This window comes from Equus caballus, chromosome 8 (genome assembly GCF_041296265.1).
Source record: "Equus caballus isolate H_3958 breed thoroughbred chromosome 8, TB-T2T, whole genome shotgun sequence".
Taxonomy (NCBI): domain Eukaryota; kingdom Metazoa; phylum Chordata; class Mammalia; order Perissodactyla; family Equidae; genus Equus; species Equus caballus.
Genome location: NC_091691.1, coordinates 22,726,938 through 22,745,793, shown reverse-complemented (window position 1 = coordinate 22,745,793; position 18,856 = coordinate 22,726,938). Strand labels below are relative to the sequence as shown.

Sequence of the window (18,856 nt, the reverse complement as noted above, 5' to 3'; positions counted from 1 at the left end):
AGCATTCTTGGCTGTCTTCCTGCTAGCACTGTGGAGGTCTAAAGGCCTCTCTTTATTCTGTTCTGTCACTTTCTCCTCAGTCCGAGAGGCCAAATATAACTCTTTCAACAACTTTGTGAGTTTCCTGGGAACCTTCTTGGAGTTCACGCCATATCCGCAATCTCCCTGAAAAAGTCTCCTCTGCCTTGGGCTCCTGCTGGAGTGCTGCGGAGCGTGACTTTAAGCTTCCTGGAGGCCTTAACGTTTGACTGAGAGGATCTATGAGACACACCCGAAATGTCTTCAAAGGATCTTTTCCATGACTGAATAGTTTTCTAAAGTATCATCTTTGATCTTCTGAGATCTTAACAAAATATTAGACAGTCATGCCTTCTACTTTAGCTTTAGGCCATGTTATAGACTGAATGTTTGTGTCCCCTCCAAATTCATATGACGAAGCTCTAACCCCCAACGTGATATAGTTGGAAGTGGGGCCTCTGGATGGTAATTAGGTTTAGATGAGGTCATGAGGATGGGGCTGCCATGATGGCATTAGTGTCGTTATAAGAAGAAGGGACCAGAGCTCCGTCTCTCCACGTGTGAGGACACGTTGAGAAGGCCGCTGTCTGCAAGCCAGGAAGAGGGCCTCACGAGGAACTGAGTCTGCCAGCACTGTGATCTTTGACTTCCCCACTTCCAGAACTGTGAGGAATAAACGTCTATTTGTAAGACATCCAGTCTATCTAATGGGTAGAGGCTGGAAGAGTCTGGGGGTACATACTAGAAATACAAATGTTAAGGGCAATTCTGGTGAGGGCTCAGAAAGAAAAAGAGGAGAGTTGGAGAGAAAGCTTCATTTTCTTAGAGAATACATAACCAATCAAGAACAAAATGTTGGTAGAAATATCAACGGCAAGGTCCATTTCGATGAGGTCTTAGAGGGAAATGAGGAACATGTTGGACAATGGAGAAAAGTCGATCCTCGTTATAAAGTGGCAAAGAACTTGGCTGAACTGTGTCCCTAGTGTTTTTGGAAGGTAGAACTTGCGAGCAATGAAACTGGATATTCAGCAGAGGAGATTTTTTTTTTTTGAGGAATATTAGCCCTGAGCTAACACCTGCTGCCAATCTTCCTCTTTTTTTGCTGAGGAAGACTGGCCCTGAGCTAACATCCGTGCCCATCTTCCTCTACTTTATAGGTGGGACGCCTGGCACAGCATGACTTGCCAAGTGCTACCACGTCTGTGCTCGGGATCCCAACTGGCAAACTCCGGGCCACCCAAGCAGAATGTGCGAACTTAGCCGCTGCACCACCGGGCCAGCCCCTCAACAAATATTTATTAAGCATCTGCAGTGAGCTGAGTGTTGAGAATGTGACCAATTATACAGATAAAATTCTTTCCCTTGTGGAGATTATTTACAGTCTAGTTGGGGAGAGAACCCTACAGAATAAAAAACAAATGAATATATAAATAAAAGCTGTGATCCGCACCAGGAAGTAAGTTATGAGATGACAGGAATATCTGATTTTGACTGGGACAAGGGTGAGGCATCTTCTTTCTCATAAAATGGTATTTAGAATGTGGTTGGAGAATGTGTAGAACTTAGGCTGTGTGTGTGCTTGGAGGGGAGATAAGTTTCTGAGTAGAGGGAAAGCATATGCAGATAAGATCCAATAAGCTGAGCTGCCAGACTCAGAGTATTTGAGCACTGGGACCTCGTCTCTTCTTCATCTCTGCATTCTATTATGTAGCACAGTGTCTGGCACAGAGAGCCACTTGAGAAATTCTTACTGAATGAACGAATGAATCCAAGGCACCTTCTATTTCCTGTTATGGATAATGTCAATTCACGTCATTTAGAAATTTCCTTCCAAAATTCCCTGCTGGATCACTGTTCTCATTTGTATGAGGTAGCACAGGCAAAACTGCTGTAACAAAAAGACTCAAGTATGTAAAAGCTCAATATAATAATGTAGGTTTATTTTTTTTTTCTCATACATCAGTCCTAGGTGTAAGATTAGGTCGATGGGGCCGAGTTCTCCTCCACCCAGGAATCTTCCATCTTGAGGCCTTGCCTTCTCCAGATGCTGGTCATCATCTTTCAGCTGGCAGAGTAAATAAGACCAGCTGTTGACGGATTTTCTGGGCCAAGCCAAGAAACAATGCACATCTCTTCTGCTCACTTTCCACTAGGGAGAGCATAGGCACAGAGCCACATCTACTTTAAGGGGGCTGAGGGATGTACTCTAGGCATATAGCCAACAACGAGGACAACTATATCTGCGCAATATACATCCAATTACTCACTTGACTTATCCTCTGGTATATTGAACAAGAACCTCAAATTAACCTAGATAGAACAGAACTCTGGATTCCCCACCCTCACTCTCATCAACCTTTGATTCACTGAATGGCACCATCATCTATCCAATTGCTTAAATTAAGCCAAACACCTCGAAGTTATTTTATTTATTTATTTTTAAGATTGTATTTTTCCTTTTTCTCCCCAAAGCCCCCTGGTACATAGTTGTATATTTTTAGTTGTGGGTCCTTCTAGTTGTGGCATGTGGGATACAGCCTCAGCATGGCCTGATAAGTGGTGCCATGTCTCTGCCCAGGATCCCAATTGGCGAAACCCTGGGCCACCGAAGCAGAGCACACGAACTTAACCACTCGGCCATGGGGCCAAGCCCCTGGAAGTTATTCTTGATTCATTTCTTATTCTCACCTTCCACACTGAATCCTTCAAGAAGTCCTGTCAATTCTACCTCCAAAACATCATAAATCCATCTACTCTATCTTTACTGCCACCTCTTCGGTTCAAGCACCATATAATCTCTCGTCTGGATTATTTCGATAGCCTCCTAAATGCTCTCCATGTATCCACTCTTGCTTGCCCATATTTCATTCTCTGTACAGCAGAGCGATCTTTTAAAACATAACTTTGATCACATCACTCTTTAGTGATGGCTTAGAATAAAATCCAAAGTTCTTTCCATGTCCCCTAAGGGTGTATATGACACAGCCCCGGCCCAGCTCTCCAACCTCATCCTTTATCACTCTCTCCTACTCACTCTGCTCCAGCTACAGTGATCTTCTTGCTGCTCCTGGAACACATTTAACTTTTTCCACCTTAAGATTTTTGCACTTGCTGTTCCAAATGCCCAGAAACCTCTTCGAATTTCCAACAGACCACTCCTTCTCATTCCTCAGAGGTCTCAGCTTCAATGTTACCTCCTGGGAGACCTGCCCTAATCATCTAAAAGAGAAAAATCCCCTCATCCAGTTATTCTCTTACTTCAGCATCCTGTTCATTTTCTTCCTGGCATCTACAAACTCTGTGTTTTTCCCTGTTTATTTTCTGCTTCCCTTTCCCGAAAGTAAGATCCACGAGCAAGTACTGTGTCTTGTTCCTACTGTTTGCCCAGTGTCGAGCAGACCTGGCACACAGTGGTGCTCAAGAAATAAGTGAATGAATGAAGAACCACCAAGAGGTGATCAGCCAAAAGCTCCCGCAAGGTAAGCTGCGGGTGTAGTGTAAGGAGCACAAACCTGGGTTCCGATTCTGCCTTGACCGCTTCTCAGCTGTGCACAAGTGAGGCGGGCTCTCTGAGCCTCAGTTACCCACTCTGTAAACGGGAGATAAGAACATACTTACCTCTCAGGGCCGAATGCCTAGTAAAGAAAGGAACTACTGGAGGAAAAGAGCTTCACATAAAATTACCGCTCCGTATTTATAACTATTAGCGCTACTATTATACACAATTCTGTCCTCTTACCGCAGGACCTCCCCGGGGCCTCAGTTTCCTCCTCTCTATCACGAGTCAACAACACCCCCGACTCCTCTTCGCAGGTGTTTCTGGCGACAGAAACCTCCTCATCCGCCCGGGGAGGAAAAACGCAGCGAGGACACTCTCGCAATCAGCTCCTCAGTAGGGCGGCGATCTCCAATGGCCCCGCCCCGCCGGGCCCCGCCCCGTTACGTCATCGGCGCGGCGCCAGCGCTGCTGAGGGCCCCGCGGGCCTGTCCTGGGCGTGGCGCACCTTGGGGAGGCCCTGGCGGGCGCCTGCAAATCTCCTGCGTGGTTCGGGGGCGGCGCGGAAACCCCAGCGGACTGCAGCGAGGGGCGCGTGGAGCTGTGGGTGCACGGAGTCGGGCGGCCGGAGGGGCGGCCCGGAGCTCAGGCGGGGCACGGCGCCGGCGGGCGGGCGGGCGGCCGGCGGGGCTACCCGGCGCGGGTGTCCCGGCGATGTGTGGCGCTGAAGCGGCAGCGGGAGCAGCAGCGGCGGCGGCGGGCTCGGTTTCGGCTTCGCGGCGGTGCCGGCGGCGGAGACGGAGGCGCAGGCTCCTCCTCAGGACCTGGCGAGCCCGGGCCTAAGCGGCGGCCCCGCGAGGCCCTTGCACAGCGCCCCGGACCGGGGCCCTCCCTGCCTCGCCCTGCCCCGGGAGCCTGCCTCCCCCGCCGGGGATGAGGCCGGGAGGCGGCCGCGCGGGGCCCAACACAAAGGCTCGTCCCCGGGGGCTGCCGCCGCCGCCGCCAGCCTAAAGCCGCCCGCCGAAGCCGAGCCGGCGCCGGGGCCCTCATCCCCGCCGGTCCCCGGGGGCGGCGGCTGCCTGTCTTCCCGAGGCCCAGGGGCCCAAGCGCCGAGCCCCTTGCTCCTTCGGCCGCGGTGGGACCGGGCAGCTGCGCAGCCTCCGCCGCTCCCGGCCGTAGGGACCTCTCGGAGCATGTCTGAGGAGAGCGACATGGAGAAAGCCATCAAGGTAAGGGGGAGATGCCCCCTTCCTCCCCGCTTTGTCCTTGTGGCATTCCTCTCGACTCCAGCCTCAGAAAGCGGAGAGAACTTCAGTGAGAGAGTCCGGCGACTCCCGGGTTTCGGTCTTCCCCGGATTCCGCGGACTGCGTTTCACAGCCCTGGGGCGAAGGGTCTGTGTAGTGCGGGATGTCCGACTCCCTCCGACTTCCCTGGTTAAAGTGGGAGGTGCTTGCGTTTAGCTAGAACGGAAGGTGAGTGGGCTGGAGGTACTTGATGTGAGTGGGACGCAGAGGGCCCTGCTGCTCCACCTTGGATCACTCCCCAAGTGCCGCCAGCACTTGCGTCCGGATGGTGTGCTGCAACAGCACTGGGAGAATTGGACTTTACCCATCGCTCCCCATTTGTTTGAAACCAGCCTCCTGGAAATGTGCAGTTTCGGGAGGTGGTTCACCTTCTTACAAAACTTGTCTTTTGGCAAATAGGTTGTTCTCACTTTTCCGTGTGTTCCCCTTCCCTTTTCCTCTTGCCGCTTCCCTCTCCCAGGCAACATTGAGTTTATTTAGGGAGAGCTAACTGTGTCCTGTGATTTGCTGCTCTGTTAACCAAAAGAAAAGCAAATATGTGTGTTCTAAAATGACCCAAATAAAATGACAAGTGTTCTAAAACCTGTTTTTTACTCCTTTTTTTTTTTTTTTTTTTTTTTACCAGGTATACTTTGAGGCGCTAAGGCACTAAGAGCCAGGAAGTTAGCTGTAGCTAGGAAATTAGAGTCTGATGTAAATTGAACACTGAAGCTTGAAGTTTGATATGTGTTTAGTTATCTCGCAGTGTGAAGTCGCCTCGGTGCATTTAAGAATTTAATTTTCCCTTGGGGGACAGGCATCCATTGGCAACTTGGAGTTATTTTCCCATTCAAGACACAATCACTATTATCAGTAACTAATTAAGAACTTACACTTGGGTAGTGAAGTTTATAGAAATCATCAGTCATTCCAAAGAAACTTCACCTTTTAAAGGAGGCATCAAAATATAACATACACATTAAGGAAGATCAAATTTTAAATAATAGAAATAAAAGTTCTAAAATACTGCTGTGATATATCCACTTTTTCCTTTTGGTTTGGATTTTATTGGTGCAGGGTCATGAATTGTTGCCTAAAGTTATATGACTGGGTTGTGAATTAAAGCATATGTGGCAGATTTTTAAATACAAGTTTGTGTGCTTTGTGCTAAGTGCCGTCTTAGGCACTAGTGGTGCAAAGCCAGACTCCTAGATGTTCCTGCTGTCATGGAGCTTATATTCTAGGTGGTGGAATTAGGTAATAAACATTCCCAGGTGGTTATAATTAAGTATAAAAAGGGTTGGGACTATTAGTTTAGGAAGGGTAGTCAGGGAAGTCTTCTCTGAGGCGGTGACATTTGTGTAGAGCTCTGAAGAGAATGAGGGAGCAAACCTCCACTGTCTCAGAGAAGAATATTATAGGCAGAGGGAACAGCAAGTACAAAGGCCCTGAGGTAGGTGGAGGTCTTGTGTGATCCAGGAATAGCAAGGTGGCTGGAATGCAGTGGGTCAGTGTAGAATATGTTAGGTAATGGGAAGCCAGAGCACATAGAGCCTTGTAGACCATTGTAAGAACTTTGGCCTTGACCCTGAGTAGCAGGGGAACTCTGGGAAGTTTTGAGCAGAAGAGGGACATAGTTCTAGTGGGCAAATACATGAATGGGGAGGCAGTGTTAATTAGTAGTTACAATAGTTTCTCTAGGTAGACTAATGGGTTGAAATCTCAGCCATGCCATTCATTAGCTGTGTCCTTAAGTGAGTCACTTCACTTCTCTGTCCTTAAGTGTGCTCATCCATGAAAGGGGTATGAACACACTCCCCAGCTCATAGGATTTTTTTTGAGGATGTAATGAGCAAATATATCTAAATGTGCTACAACAGGACCGAACATTTAGTAAGAGCTCAATGAATATTAGCACGTAGCAAATTAACAGTGGTTTAGAAAGAGTGGTACTTTTCTTCACTTGGTCACTGTTGTCCAACCTAATTTTCTTAAGTTTTTTTTTTTTTTTTCTTTTTTTGCTTTTCTTCACATGCTTGATAGCTGATTATGAATCTTCCTACTTATTTGGGTGTTTCTCACCAATACAAATTAGAGGAGTTGAAAATATCTGATTTGACAACCAGTACTGACTAGGATGTGCTCCCTTGGAAGCAAGCCGCATCCCATCAAATAAAACTTTTGGTTTGTGGCATTGCGTTGTATTCATTGTTTTGCTTTTTTGAGGCTGTCGCTCAAATGGTGAGAACTGAGATCTCTAGCGTTCAGTTGGAAAAGCTGTTTTCCTGGGCTGTAACCACAGCACTTAACCTCCTGCTGCCTGACTACCTGAGAGCGGGCTGATTGGACTTTCAGATCTCCTCCTGTTACTATTAAAGGTATTAGGATAGGGCCAAGTGACTCCAACCGTAGGCTCTGTCTTCTCATTTCTGTCTCTGCTCCCTTAGCCTCATGACTTCACTATACTCAAAACACTTAGCTAAACCTGGGGAATGAGTATTTGGGATTAAAGATTATTTTACATATTTGTCTTCTGTTTTATATGGCAGAGTTTTTAATATTTGATGAACTTAGTGAAAATTCATTTCCTTAGTTGAAAAAAATTATTAAAAATTGCAGTATAATTTACATACCATAAAATTCACCCAATGTAAGTGTATAATTCAATAATTTTTTGTAAATTTATAGAGCTGCGCAACTATCATCACAATCCAGTTTTAGAATATTTCCATCTTGCCTAGAAAGTTCCTTCTGCCTCTTTGTAGTCAGCCTCTACTCCCATTCCCCACCCCAGACAACCACCGATCTGCTTTCTGCCACTATAGTTTTGCCTTCTCTAGAAATTCCAGATTACAGAAGTTGTATAACATGCAGTGTTCTGTGTTTGGGTTCTTTAACGTATCATACTACTTTTGGGATTCATCCGTGTTAGTACATGCATCAGTAGTTCATTCCTTTTTGTTATTGAGTAATCTTTTTATTGTCTATCCATCCCCAGTTGGTGGACATTTAGAATGTTTCCAGTTTTTAGCTATTATGAATAAAATGATAAATAAAATTTGTCCATACAAGTTTTTGTGTGAATATATATTTTAATTTCTTTTGGGCAAATACCTAGGTGTGGCATTACTGGGTAGTATGGTAAGTTTATGTTCAACTTTTTAAGAAACTGCGAAACTTTTCCAAAGTAGCTTTACCATTATTCGTTCCCACCAGTAGTGTTTGAGGGTTCTCGTTTTTGTTTTTTTACCCTCCTCGCAAATATTTGGTATTGTCAGCCTTTCTATCTTAGCCATTCTACTGGTTGTGTAGTGGTATCTCACTGCAGTTTTAATTTGCATTTCCCTAATGACTGATGCCTTTGGGCATCTTTTCATGTGCTTATTTGCCATTCCTGTATCTTTTCTGGTGAAGTAGCTATTAAAATCTTTTGCCCATTTTAAAATAGGGTTGTCTTATTGAGTTGTAAGAGTTCTTTATATACTCTGAGTAAAAGAACTAATTCTAGTGATCTTGAGCATCTTTTCATGTGCTTCTTTGCCCTTTGTGTATTTTTTTCTGGTGAACTGTATAAAAATCTTTTGCCCATTTTTAAATTGAGTTGTTTGTCTTATTATTGAGTTGTAGGAGTTCTTTGTAAACTCTGAATAAAAGTCATTTATCAGGTATATGATCTACAAATTTTTTTCCCAGTCTATGGCTTATCTTTTTTAATGGTGTCTTTTGAAAAGCAAAAGGTTTTAATTTTGATGAAGTCATTTATCAAATTTTTTTCTTTTATGGATTGTGCTTATGGTGTCCAAGCTAAGAAATCTTTGTCTAATCTAAAAGGTCACAAGATTTTTCTCCTGTGTTTCTTCCAGAGGTGTTATAGTTTTAGTACTTTCATTTAGGTCTAATGTGCATTTTGAGTTAACTTTTGTGTTTGGTATGACGTAAAGGTCCAAGGTTTTGTTCGTTTGTCTTTACTGTGGATATCCAGTTGTTCCAGGACCATTTGTTCCAAACACTGTCTTTTGTCCATTGAATTACTTTGGTACCTTTCTTGAAAATCAGTTGATCGTAAGTGTGCGAGTTTATTTCTGGATTCTCTCTTATGTTCCATTGATCAATATGACTGTCCTTATGCCAGTACCACACTGATTTGATTACTGAAGCTTTATAGTAATTTTCAAATTGGATAGTGTGAGAACCAACTTGGTTCTTCTTTTTCAAAATTAAGTTGGCCATTAAGTTGGAGAAGTTTTTGTATTTCCCAATACATTTTAGAATAAGCTTATCAATTTCTACAAAAAAGTGTGCTGAGAATTTGACCAATTCCATTGAATCTATGGGTCAATTTGGGAACAATTTGCCATCTTAATATTATCTTCTAATCCATGAACGTGGTGTACCTCTCCATTTCTTTAGGGCTTCTCTCATTTCTCTTAGCAATGTGTTTGTAGTTTTTGGTGTACAGATCTTGCACTTCTTTTGATAAATTTCTAAATATTTTATTTTTGATGCCATTAAGAATGGAATTTTTGTTTTCTTAATTTCAAGTTTTTGGATTGTTTCTTGCTAGTGTATAGAAATACAGTTGATTTCTGTATTCTAATTTTGTATTCTGCATCTTTACTACATTTGCTTATTCTAGTTTTTTTTGTAGGTTCTTTAGGATTTTCTGCATATAAAAATCCTGTCTTCAGCAAATACAGTTTTACTCATTCCTTTACAGTATGTGTGCTTTTAATTTCTTTTTCTTGCCTTATTCCATGGGTAGAGCCTCAGGTATAGTGTTGAATGAACGTGGCAAAAGTGGACATGTTTCCTTGTTCCTGATCTCAAAGGGAAAGCATTTAAATACTTACCACTAAGTTTTTTTGTAGATAATCTCTGTCAAATTGAGGAGTTTCCTTCCATTCCTTGTTTGCTGAGAGTTTTTTTAATCAGGAATAGGTGTTAAGTTTTTGTTAAATGTTTTTTCTGCATCTGTTGAGTTGATCGAATGGTGTTTGTTCTTTATTCTTAATGTGATATACAGATCTTCCTCATCTTACAATAGGGTTACATCCCAATAAATCCTTCATAAGTTGAAAATATTGTAAGTTGAAAATGCATTTAACACACCTAACCTACTGAACATCATAGCTTAACCTAGCCTGCCTTAAACATGCTACAGTTGAGCAAAAGTATCTAACACAAAGCCTGTTTTCTAATAAAGTGTTGAATATCTCATGTAATTTATTGAATATTGTACTGAAAGTGAAAAACAGAATGGTTGTGTGGGTACAGAAGAGTTGTAAGTGTATCATTTTACCCTTGTGATTGCATAGCTGACTGGGGGCTGTGGCTTGCTGCTGCTGCCCAGCATCACAAGAGAGTATTGTACCGCATATCACTAGCCTAGGAAAAGATCAAAATTCAAAATTTGAAGTATGGTTTCTACTGAATGCATATTGTTTTTGCACCATTGTAAAGTTGAAAAGTCTTAAGTTGAACCATGGTAAGTTGGGGACCGTCTGTATAGTTAATTGATTTTCAGATAGTAAACCAATCTTGCGTTCTTGTTATAAGCCGCACTTAATCTGATGTAAAATCATTCTTATATGTTTCTGTATTCAGTTTGCTAATAATTTTGTTAAGGATTTTGCATCAGTATTCATGAGCGATATAGGTCTGTAGTTTTCTTGTGATGCCCTTGTCTAGCTTTGGTATAATGGTACTACTGGCTTTATAGAATGAGTCGGGAAGTATACCCTCTTCTGTTTCCTGGAAGAACTTGTAGAGGATTGGTATTATTTTGTTAAATCAATCGTTCTCAGTAGGTAGTGATTTTCACCTCTCATGAGACATTTGGCAGTGTTTGGAGAAATTTTTGGTTGTCAATACTGGTAGAGGATGTTTCTGGCATCTAGTGGGTATAGGACAGGAATGCGGCTGAACATCTTACCAAAGCACAGGACAACCTTACAACAAAGAACTAACTGGTTCAAAATGTCAGTGATGCTGAGGTTGAGAAACTCTGCTTTAAATATTTGGTAGAATTCACTGCAGAAGCCATGTGGGCCTAGACTTTGCTTTGTGGGAAGATTTTCGTTTGTCAACTCAGTTTCTTTACTTGTTATAGATCTGTTCAGATTTTCTATTTCTTCTTGAGTCAGTTTTGGTAATTTATGTCTTTCTAGGCATTTGTCCATATCATCCAGTAGCCTAATTTGTTGGCAGAAAGTTGTTTATGGCATTCCCTTATACTCAGTGCTTTGATTCCTCTAAGGTCAATTGTGATGTCACTTCTTTCATTTCTAAGATTAATAATTTGTATTTTTTCTCTTTCTCAGTTGAGCTTTCAAAGAATCAACTTTTGGTTTTCATTGATTTTTCTCTATTTTCTGTTTTCTATTTTACTGATTCTGCACTAGTTTTTATTAATTCTTTTTCTGCTTGCTTTGGGTATAGTTTGTTCTTTCTTTAGTTTTTAAAGGTAGAAGCTTAGGTTATTGATTTGTGATCTTCCTTTCTTGTGTAGGCTTTTATAGCTATAAATTTCTATCCAAACACTGCTTTAGCTACATCTCCTAAATTTTGGCGTATTGTGTTTTCATTTTCATTCAGATCAAAATATTTTTTAATTTCTCTTGTTATTTCTTCTTTGGCCCATTGGTTATTTAGAGGGGTGTTACTTACTTTCTAAATATTTGTCAATTTCCTTGTGTTGCTTTATAGCTTAATTCCATTGTGGTTAGAAAACTTTATATAATTTTTAAAAATTTTTTGAGACTTATGATCTAGCATATGGTTTGTTCTGGAGAATATTCTATGTGTGCTTGGGAAAAATGTATACTCCCCCATTGTTGGATGGAGCGTTTTATAGATGTCATTTAGGTGAGGTTGGTTGAAAGTGTTGTCTCCTATATCCTTAGTGATTTTCTGTCTAGTTTTTCTTTCTCTTGAGAGTGGGGGTACTGAAAGGTACAACTATTATTTTTGAATTGTCTATTTTCCTCTTAAATTTTGTCAGTTTTTACTTCACGTATTTTTGGACTCTTGCTAGGTGGAAGCAATATAGGTTTATAATGATCATATCTTCCTGACGAATTGACCTTTTTAGCATTATAAAAAGTGCCTCTCTCTGTTAACATCTTTTAAAGTCTATGTCTGTTGTCAGTGTAGCTACTCCAGCTCTCTTACGTTTACTCGTGGTATATCTTTTTCCATTCTCTTATTTTTTTTCTTTTTATTTATTGTACTAAAATACATATAACATAAAATTTACCATCTTAACCATTTTTTTTTTAAGGTTTTATTGTTTTCCTTTTTCTCCCCAAAGCCCCCCAGTACATAGTTGTATATTCTTCGTTGTGGGTCCTTCTAGTTGTGGCATGTGGGATGCTGCCTCAGCATGGTTTGATGAGCAGTGCTATGTCCGCGCCCAGGATTCGAACCAACGAAACACTGGGCTGCCTGCAGCGGAGCGCGCGAACTTAACCACTCGGCCACGGGGCCAGCCCCCCATCTTAACCATTTTTTTTTTTTTTTTTTTTAGATTTTATTTTTCCTTTTTCTCCCCAAAGCCCCCCAGTACATAGCTGTATATTCTTCGTTGTGGGTCCTTCCAGTTGTGGCATGTGGGATGCTGCCTCAGCGTGGCTTGATGAGCAGTGCCATGTCCACGCCCAGGATCCGAACCAACGAAACACTGGGCCACGTGCAGCGGAGCGCACGAACTTAACCACTCGGCCACGGGGCCAGCCCCCCATCTTAACCATTTTTAAGTGTATAGTTCAGTGCGCTTAAATATATTCATAATGTTGTGCTACCATCACCAACCATCCATCTCTATAACTCTTTTCATTTTGTAACACTGAAACTCTGTACCCATTAAGCAGTACTCCTCATTGCCTCCTTCCCCCCAGCCCCTAGTATCCACCATTCTACTTTCTGTCTCTATGATTTTGACTACTCTAAGTACCTCAAATAAGTGGAATCATATGGTACCTGTCTTTTTGTAACTGGCTTATTTCACTTAGCATAATGTTTTCAAGGTTCATCCATATTGTAGCATTTCCTCCCTTTTTAAGGCTGAATAATAAATATTCTGTTGCATGTATACACCAGATTTTGCTCATCCATTCGTTTGTCATGTTTGTGAATATTGCTGCTGTGAACGTGGTTGTACAAATATCTCTTCAAGACCCTCTTTCAGTTCTTTTGGGGTGTATACCCAGAAGTGGAATTGCTGGATCATATAGTAATTCTATTTTTAATGTTTTTGAGGAAGCACCATGCTATATTCCACGACGGCTGTACGTTCCCACCAACAGTGCACAGGGTTCCAATTTCTCTACATCCTCTCCAACACTTGTTATTTTCTGTTTTCTTGATAGTAGCCATCCTAATGGGTGTGAGATGGTATCCCATTGGAGTTTTGATTTACATTTTCTTCATGATTAGTGATGCTGAGCATCTTTTCATGTGCTTATTGGCCATTGATTTGTCTTTGGAGAAATGTTTATTCGAGTCCTTTGTCCATTTTTTTAATTGGGTTGATTGGGGGTTTTGTTGTTGAGTTTTAGGAGTTCTCTATATACTCTGGATATTAATCCCTTATCAGGTATATGATTTGCAAATATTTCCTCCCATTCTGCCTTTTCACAGTGTTGCACAAAATTTTAAAATTTTCATGGGAAGTCCATTTTGTCTATTTTTTCTTTTGTTGCCTGTGCCTTTGGTGTCATATCCAAGAAATCATTGTCAAATCCAATGTTGTGAAACTCTTGCCCTATGTTTTCTTCTAAGAGTTTTATTGTTTTAGGTCTTACATTTAGGTCTTTGGTCCATTTTGAGTCAATTTTTGTATATGGTGTTAAGTAAGGGTTCAACTTCATTCTCTTGCATGTATGTGGATATCTAGTTTTCCCACAACTATATGTTGAAATCCTTTTATTTTTAACTTGTTTGCATCTTTGAATCTAAAGTATGTCTCTTATAGACAGCATATAGTTGGATCTTTCTAATACAGTAAATTTTTTGCTATATTATTTTTATATTATAAATATATTTATTTTATTTACTTATTATTTTGTTAGTATTATTATTTACAAAAATAGGCAATGGATAGATTTGCCTGTAGGTTGTAACTTGTGGCTCCCTGCTTTAGAAGGATTCTCAAGAATTCATTCCATGTGTCTATATCCTTATTAATTTAAGGCAATGTGTATATTTCTTTAGCAGAACCCAGTCAATGTGTGTGTCATTGATGCCTTTGAAGTGGTTCATAATTTCCTATAGTAAGTGTTTTAATTGACCCATGCCTTCCTACCTTCTCCTTTGTCATTAAAATATGTGAGAAAACATGCCATCTACACATAGAAGAGTCAACAATGTGAGAGTGTTACTTCTTTTGCCCAGCTGGGCTTAGTGAAGCCTTAGCACTGGTTAGTGTTTATAGTGCCATCAACAAAGGTGCAGGAATTACAACTGAGAAAGAGGACAAGAGGTGTAGGAAAAATGGGGTTCAGAAATCAGGGCTGTGGAGAGGTCTGTTAGTACTTCTCTCACCTTCTGCAAAGCCAGGTGTCAAAACTCCAGTCAGAGCCTCTACAAGTCGAACTGTCTTGGCTGTCTATCAGGTAGATTACCATCTTAATAAGCACCAGTACAGTGAAGAATTTGGTCTGAGGTTATTTTCACATCTCAGGAACTGAGCATATGAACAGTCCTTTGATATGATTATAACAAATAATTCCATAGAACAAATCTCTGTTTTCCATTGAGTCTTCTATGAGAGTATGTTTTCATTAGAGTTGAGGAGAGGAGGGCTTTGGCAAATGATTTTCCTCTACCATGAAGCTTAGATTATGCTCCAACTCCCTCTTTCCCAATCCTGTATTCCTCTCCATCTTCTCAGACACTTCTAAATCCAACAGGCCATGCAGTGGAAACATGAAGGAGGTAGACAGGTTAAATGAGTAGGTTTGAGTTCTGTTTAGGAGGTGGTGAGTGGAGACAGAGCCTGGGGACCTCCCCGATTGGGCAAGATTCGTCCCTAATCTTCTTCAATGCCAGAACCTGGGCAGCTGCCCTTGATAGCTGCAATGGTGCTGGAGAGGAGGCCAAAGCCATGGGTTCTAGTCTCGTTAGTGCTTGTAACTCACTGTGTAACCTTGACAAGCTCCTTAACTCCGATGGACAGTTTTTCAGAAGTGAGTTTGTGTGATGATCTTGCTGGTCTCTCCCAAGTCAATATCAGTATCACTCCATCATCGGCTTTAGTCCACCTTTCTAGTCATTCATTCCACAGTTATTGAGCACTTACTATATGATGAGAACCTTTATCAAGAACTGGGCAGCAGAAAGGTGTGGAGATGAGTACTAAGTTTGTTTTATACACTTGCATATTCATTGGGCAGAAGCTCTGTTTTTCTCTCTGAACTTAGTCTGTTGTCTGGCATATAGTAACTGCTCAGTGAGTGTGTGTTACATGGACAAATATCCTGTTCTCATACACTAGGAATCAGAATTCTAGTGCTAAATATGGTCTATCAGATTTTCATTGCAACAAAACAATTTGAAAGTCTCATGAGTTTTGGCCTAATTTCTTAAGGTCTGCAGGTGGTTTCCTGTTCTACCTGTGGAACTCTGAAAAATGAATTTTAGCTTACCACAATTGAAATATATAGTTTCTTGCCTAAAAACATATGGCAACAGAAGCTCAACATACAATGACTAGATAGGCATTCCATAAAAACTTTCACTAAACTGTAGAGGCTCTATCTGGAACTATTGAAAGCTATTAAAAACTATAGAAAATAGAGTTACACAATGAATGCGACAACATCTTTGTACTCAAAGTGGTGCTGTTGAAAATTCGATAAATTAACTATTTTGTTTGAACCTTTAAGTCTCAATTTATTCAGTTATTCCAACAATTTGATCAACTTATTCAAGGATATAGGCCTCTATATCATAGCAGCATATATCAGACCAGTCTTTCTGAAATCTAGAAAACACACTTTATCATTTTAGCAAATAAGTATTTAGTAATAAAGCATCTTGAAAGAATATCTTCCCCCTACACTCCAAAAAAAAAGAAAAACCAAATAAAACCCCCACATTGAGTGTTTACTCAAATGGACCTTGTAGATGAGCTGAAGAATTTCTTTTTATTCTAAGTTTTTGCTATCCCTCTTGTTAAAAAACAATCCCTAACCTAGTCACTTAAGACAAAATATCTAATTATAAAGCCCTACAGAACATAAAGCTCTGCTTATCAGATTGTCTCAGAAAATGAGATGTTGAGGAATAAATTCTTCTCATGTACCACCTCTGCTTAATTATTTGGCTTTTTTTTTAGCTGAGGAAGATTTGCCCTGAGCTAACATCTGCTGCCACTTCTCTTTTTTTGCTTGAAGAAGATTAGCTCTGAGCTAACATCTGTGCCAGTCTTCGTCTATTTTGTATATCGGTCACTGCCACAGCCTTGCTGACAAATGGGCTAGGTCCTTGCCTGAGATCCAAACCCGCAAACCAGGGCAGCTGAAGTGGAGGGTGCGGAACTTTAACCACTTGCCTACGGGACTGGCTCCTGTTCAGCTTTTTAATTGGAGGATTATTCTCTGCCCCCTCCCTTTTTTATTTTAATAGGAAACCTCCATTTTAGAGGAATACAATATCAATTGGACTCAGAAGCTGGGAGCTGGAATTAGTGGTCCAGTTAGGTAAGAGACCCATGTGCAAACTATGACAAAATTGCTCTGAAAAGGGCCATTTGAAATTCATCTTAAATTAGAAGCATCAGGTGTGCCAGATTTGTAAACTAGCCTAAATTTAGCAAGTGGAGGTATTTATGTTAGGCTTTTTCTCATCCATTTAGAAATACATTTAAGTGACCAAGTCAACGTGGTCTGTGATAGAATCATTTAAGATGTCGATACTGTGGGGCCACTGTGAGAGTTGCCTGTAGCCAGCAGAGGCATTATTTTCCTCTTGGCCAGCCTCCTGTTGATTTCACATGGCTCAGGAGCTGAGGCCTGTGAAACGTGGGTGAGCTGCTTCTCTGCCTCTCCACCTGCTAGCCCTGGAGGCAAGTGTGTTCTGATGCACCTGGATATATTCTTGATTAGAAGTACAAATGTCAGAGAACAAATTTGTTAAATTAGTTTTCACTGTAATATAGATGATTTCTGATTGATTTTATTTTTCCTTCAAATCTAGAGTCTGTGTGAAGAAATCTACCCAAGAACGGTTTGCACTGAAAATTCTTTTTGATCGTCCAAAAGCAAGAAATGAGGTATGGTCCTTTATTGCCTTGACTTGCTCAAATATTTGAAATGCCTAAGAATTAATAAGTAAGGCAGCTTCCTGAAGAGAATGCAGAGATGCACCAAGAATTTTATGTCCATACTTCTCCCTTTTCCCTTTTCAAGTTATCATCATAAAGCAGTCTCATATCCAGCAGTCCCAAAGGCTGTTGGTAGAATCTTGTTTCCCTTCAACCACCTCCTGCTCTTTTTCAATCAATGTGATTCCTGTACCCTGAAGTATTCAGTTTGCTTCAGCTTTTGCTTATTGGAAAAGGTCCTAGAAGAGTGGAGATAAAAGAGGACGAAGAAGGGTGTGGTGAAGAGCGTCTTGAAAGTGTGCTTCAGGAGGGCTCAGAGGATGTGAAATTCTAGTTTGTAAAGATTTTATTTTTTTCCTTTTTCTCCCCAAAGACCCCAAGTACATAGTTGTATATTTTTAGCTGTTGGTCCTTCTAGTTGTGGCACGTGGGATGCCGCCTCAGCATGGCTTGATGAGCAGTGCCATGTTTGCACCCAGGATCTGAACAGGTGAAACCCTGGGCCACAGAAGTGAAGCATGCAAACTTAACCACTTGGCCACGGGGCCAGCTCCCTGATTCCAGTTTTTAAAAATAGACCTTCAGGGCCCCCCAGTGGCATAGCCATTAAGTTTGCAGGTTCCACCTCTGCGGCCTGGGGTATCCTGGGGTTTGCCAGGTTGGATCCTGGCACAGACCTACACACTGCTTGTCAAGCCATGCTGTGGTGGCATCCCACATACAAAATAGAGGAAGATGGGCACCGATGTTAGCTCAGGGACAATCTTCCTCACCAAAAAAAAAAAAAAAAAAAAGGATTGGCAACAGATGTTAGCTCAGGGCCAGTCTTTCTCACACATAAATATATATATACACCTTTGTGTTAAATGATCTGGATGTGGTGATGACATGTTAGTAATGTGCAGTGAATGAGTAATTCTTTTGCTTAGAGATATATGAATAATTTCTGAAATAAAATGAATTATTTGTGAAATTTTTCATTTGCTAATAGATAGGACAGTAGAAAGTAAATTTCTTGGTGAGATTTTATTCATGGAAACAGCATTAAGGAGATAATCTATGTATGAAAACTTTTTTTTTTTTACATCATTCCAGGTGATAAAGTTTTTTTACTGTAATAGTTTATCCCCTGTGCCTAGTGTGGTCAGTTTTTTGGGGGAAGTTTGGAGAGAAAATGTTGGCGTCCCCTATGTACAGAAACATTTCCTCTGCTCTTTTTAAGGTACGTCTGCACATGATGTGTGCCACACACTCAAATATAGTTCAAATTATTGAAGTGTTTGCTAACAGTGTACAGTTTCCTCATGAGTCCAGCCCCAGGTAAGACCACACGGGGTCATCATCACATGCCCACCTCTCCACATTTAGGCCAAGGTGTAGTGGGGTCTTCCTCTCCTTGTGCCCTCTCTTTCTCTCCCCACCCCTTTCTCTCCTTCCCTGCCCCTCTTCTGTCCTTTACTTTTTATTTTGGAAAATTTCAGACATTTGTAAAAGCAGCCAGAAGTATGTAATGAATCCCCAAGCACCCATCGCCCAACCTCAACAGTATCGACTCACTGCCAGTCTTGTTTCATCTAAACCCCACCTACTCTCTTGGCCCCCTGATTATTGTGATTACTTTCTCTTTTTTTTAAAAAAAAGCATGTAATGTGGAATTAAGACAGATTCCATTTCAAATTAGTGAAAGGGGACTAAATATTCTAGGCAATGTCTTAGAGGTTGATATGGCAAAA

At 41.3% G+C, this 18,856-nt stretch overlaps 1 protein-coding gene and 1 long non-coding RNA gene across 7 annotated transcripts in view; one reads left to right on the top strand and one right to left on the bottom strand.

Annotated features, from left to right (window-relative positions):
* Positions 1 to 1,940: 1,940 nt before the first annotated feature.
* LOC102149885 (uncharacterized) lies at positions 1,941 to 3,958 on the bottom strand. Its single transcript, XR_290719.4, has 3 exons — positions 3,761 to 3,958; positions 3,534 to 3,610; positions 1,941 to 2,086 (listed from the first exon to the last, which is right to left on the bottom strand). It is a non-coding gene; the product is annotated as an uncharacterized lncRNA (long non-coding RNA).
* A 650-nt stretch (positions 3,959 to 4,608) lies between these two features.
* The window catches only part of MAPKAPK5 (MAPK activated protein kinase 5), a 45,974-nt gene continuing 31,726 nt past the window's right edge, over positions 4,609 to 18,856 (top strand). For 2 of the 6 annotated variants that reach the window (XM_005612593.4, XM_005612594.4), the window contains exons 1-4: positions 4,615 to 4,746; positions 16,427 to 16,500; positions 16,997 to 17,072; positions 18,346 to 18,443. In XM_005612593.4, coding sequence (XP_005612650.1) covers positions 4,711 to 4,746; positions 16,427 to 16,500; positions 16,997 to 17,072; positions 18,346 to 18,443 — 284 coding nt within the window. In that variant the 5' untranslated portion in view covers positions 4,615 to 4,710. Of the gene's footprint in view, positions 4,747 to 16,426; positions 16,501 to 16,996; positions 17,073 to 18,345; positions 18,444 to 18,856 lie in introns of all 6 variants that reach the window. The other 4 variants (XM_023648150.2, XM_070220108.1, XM_023648151.2 and 1 more) reach the window with 2 other exon arrangements.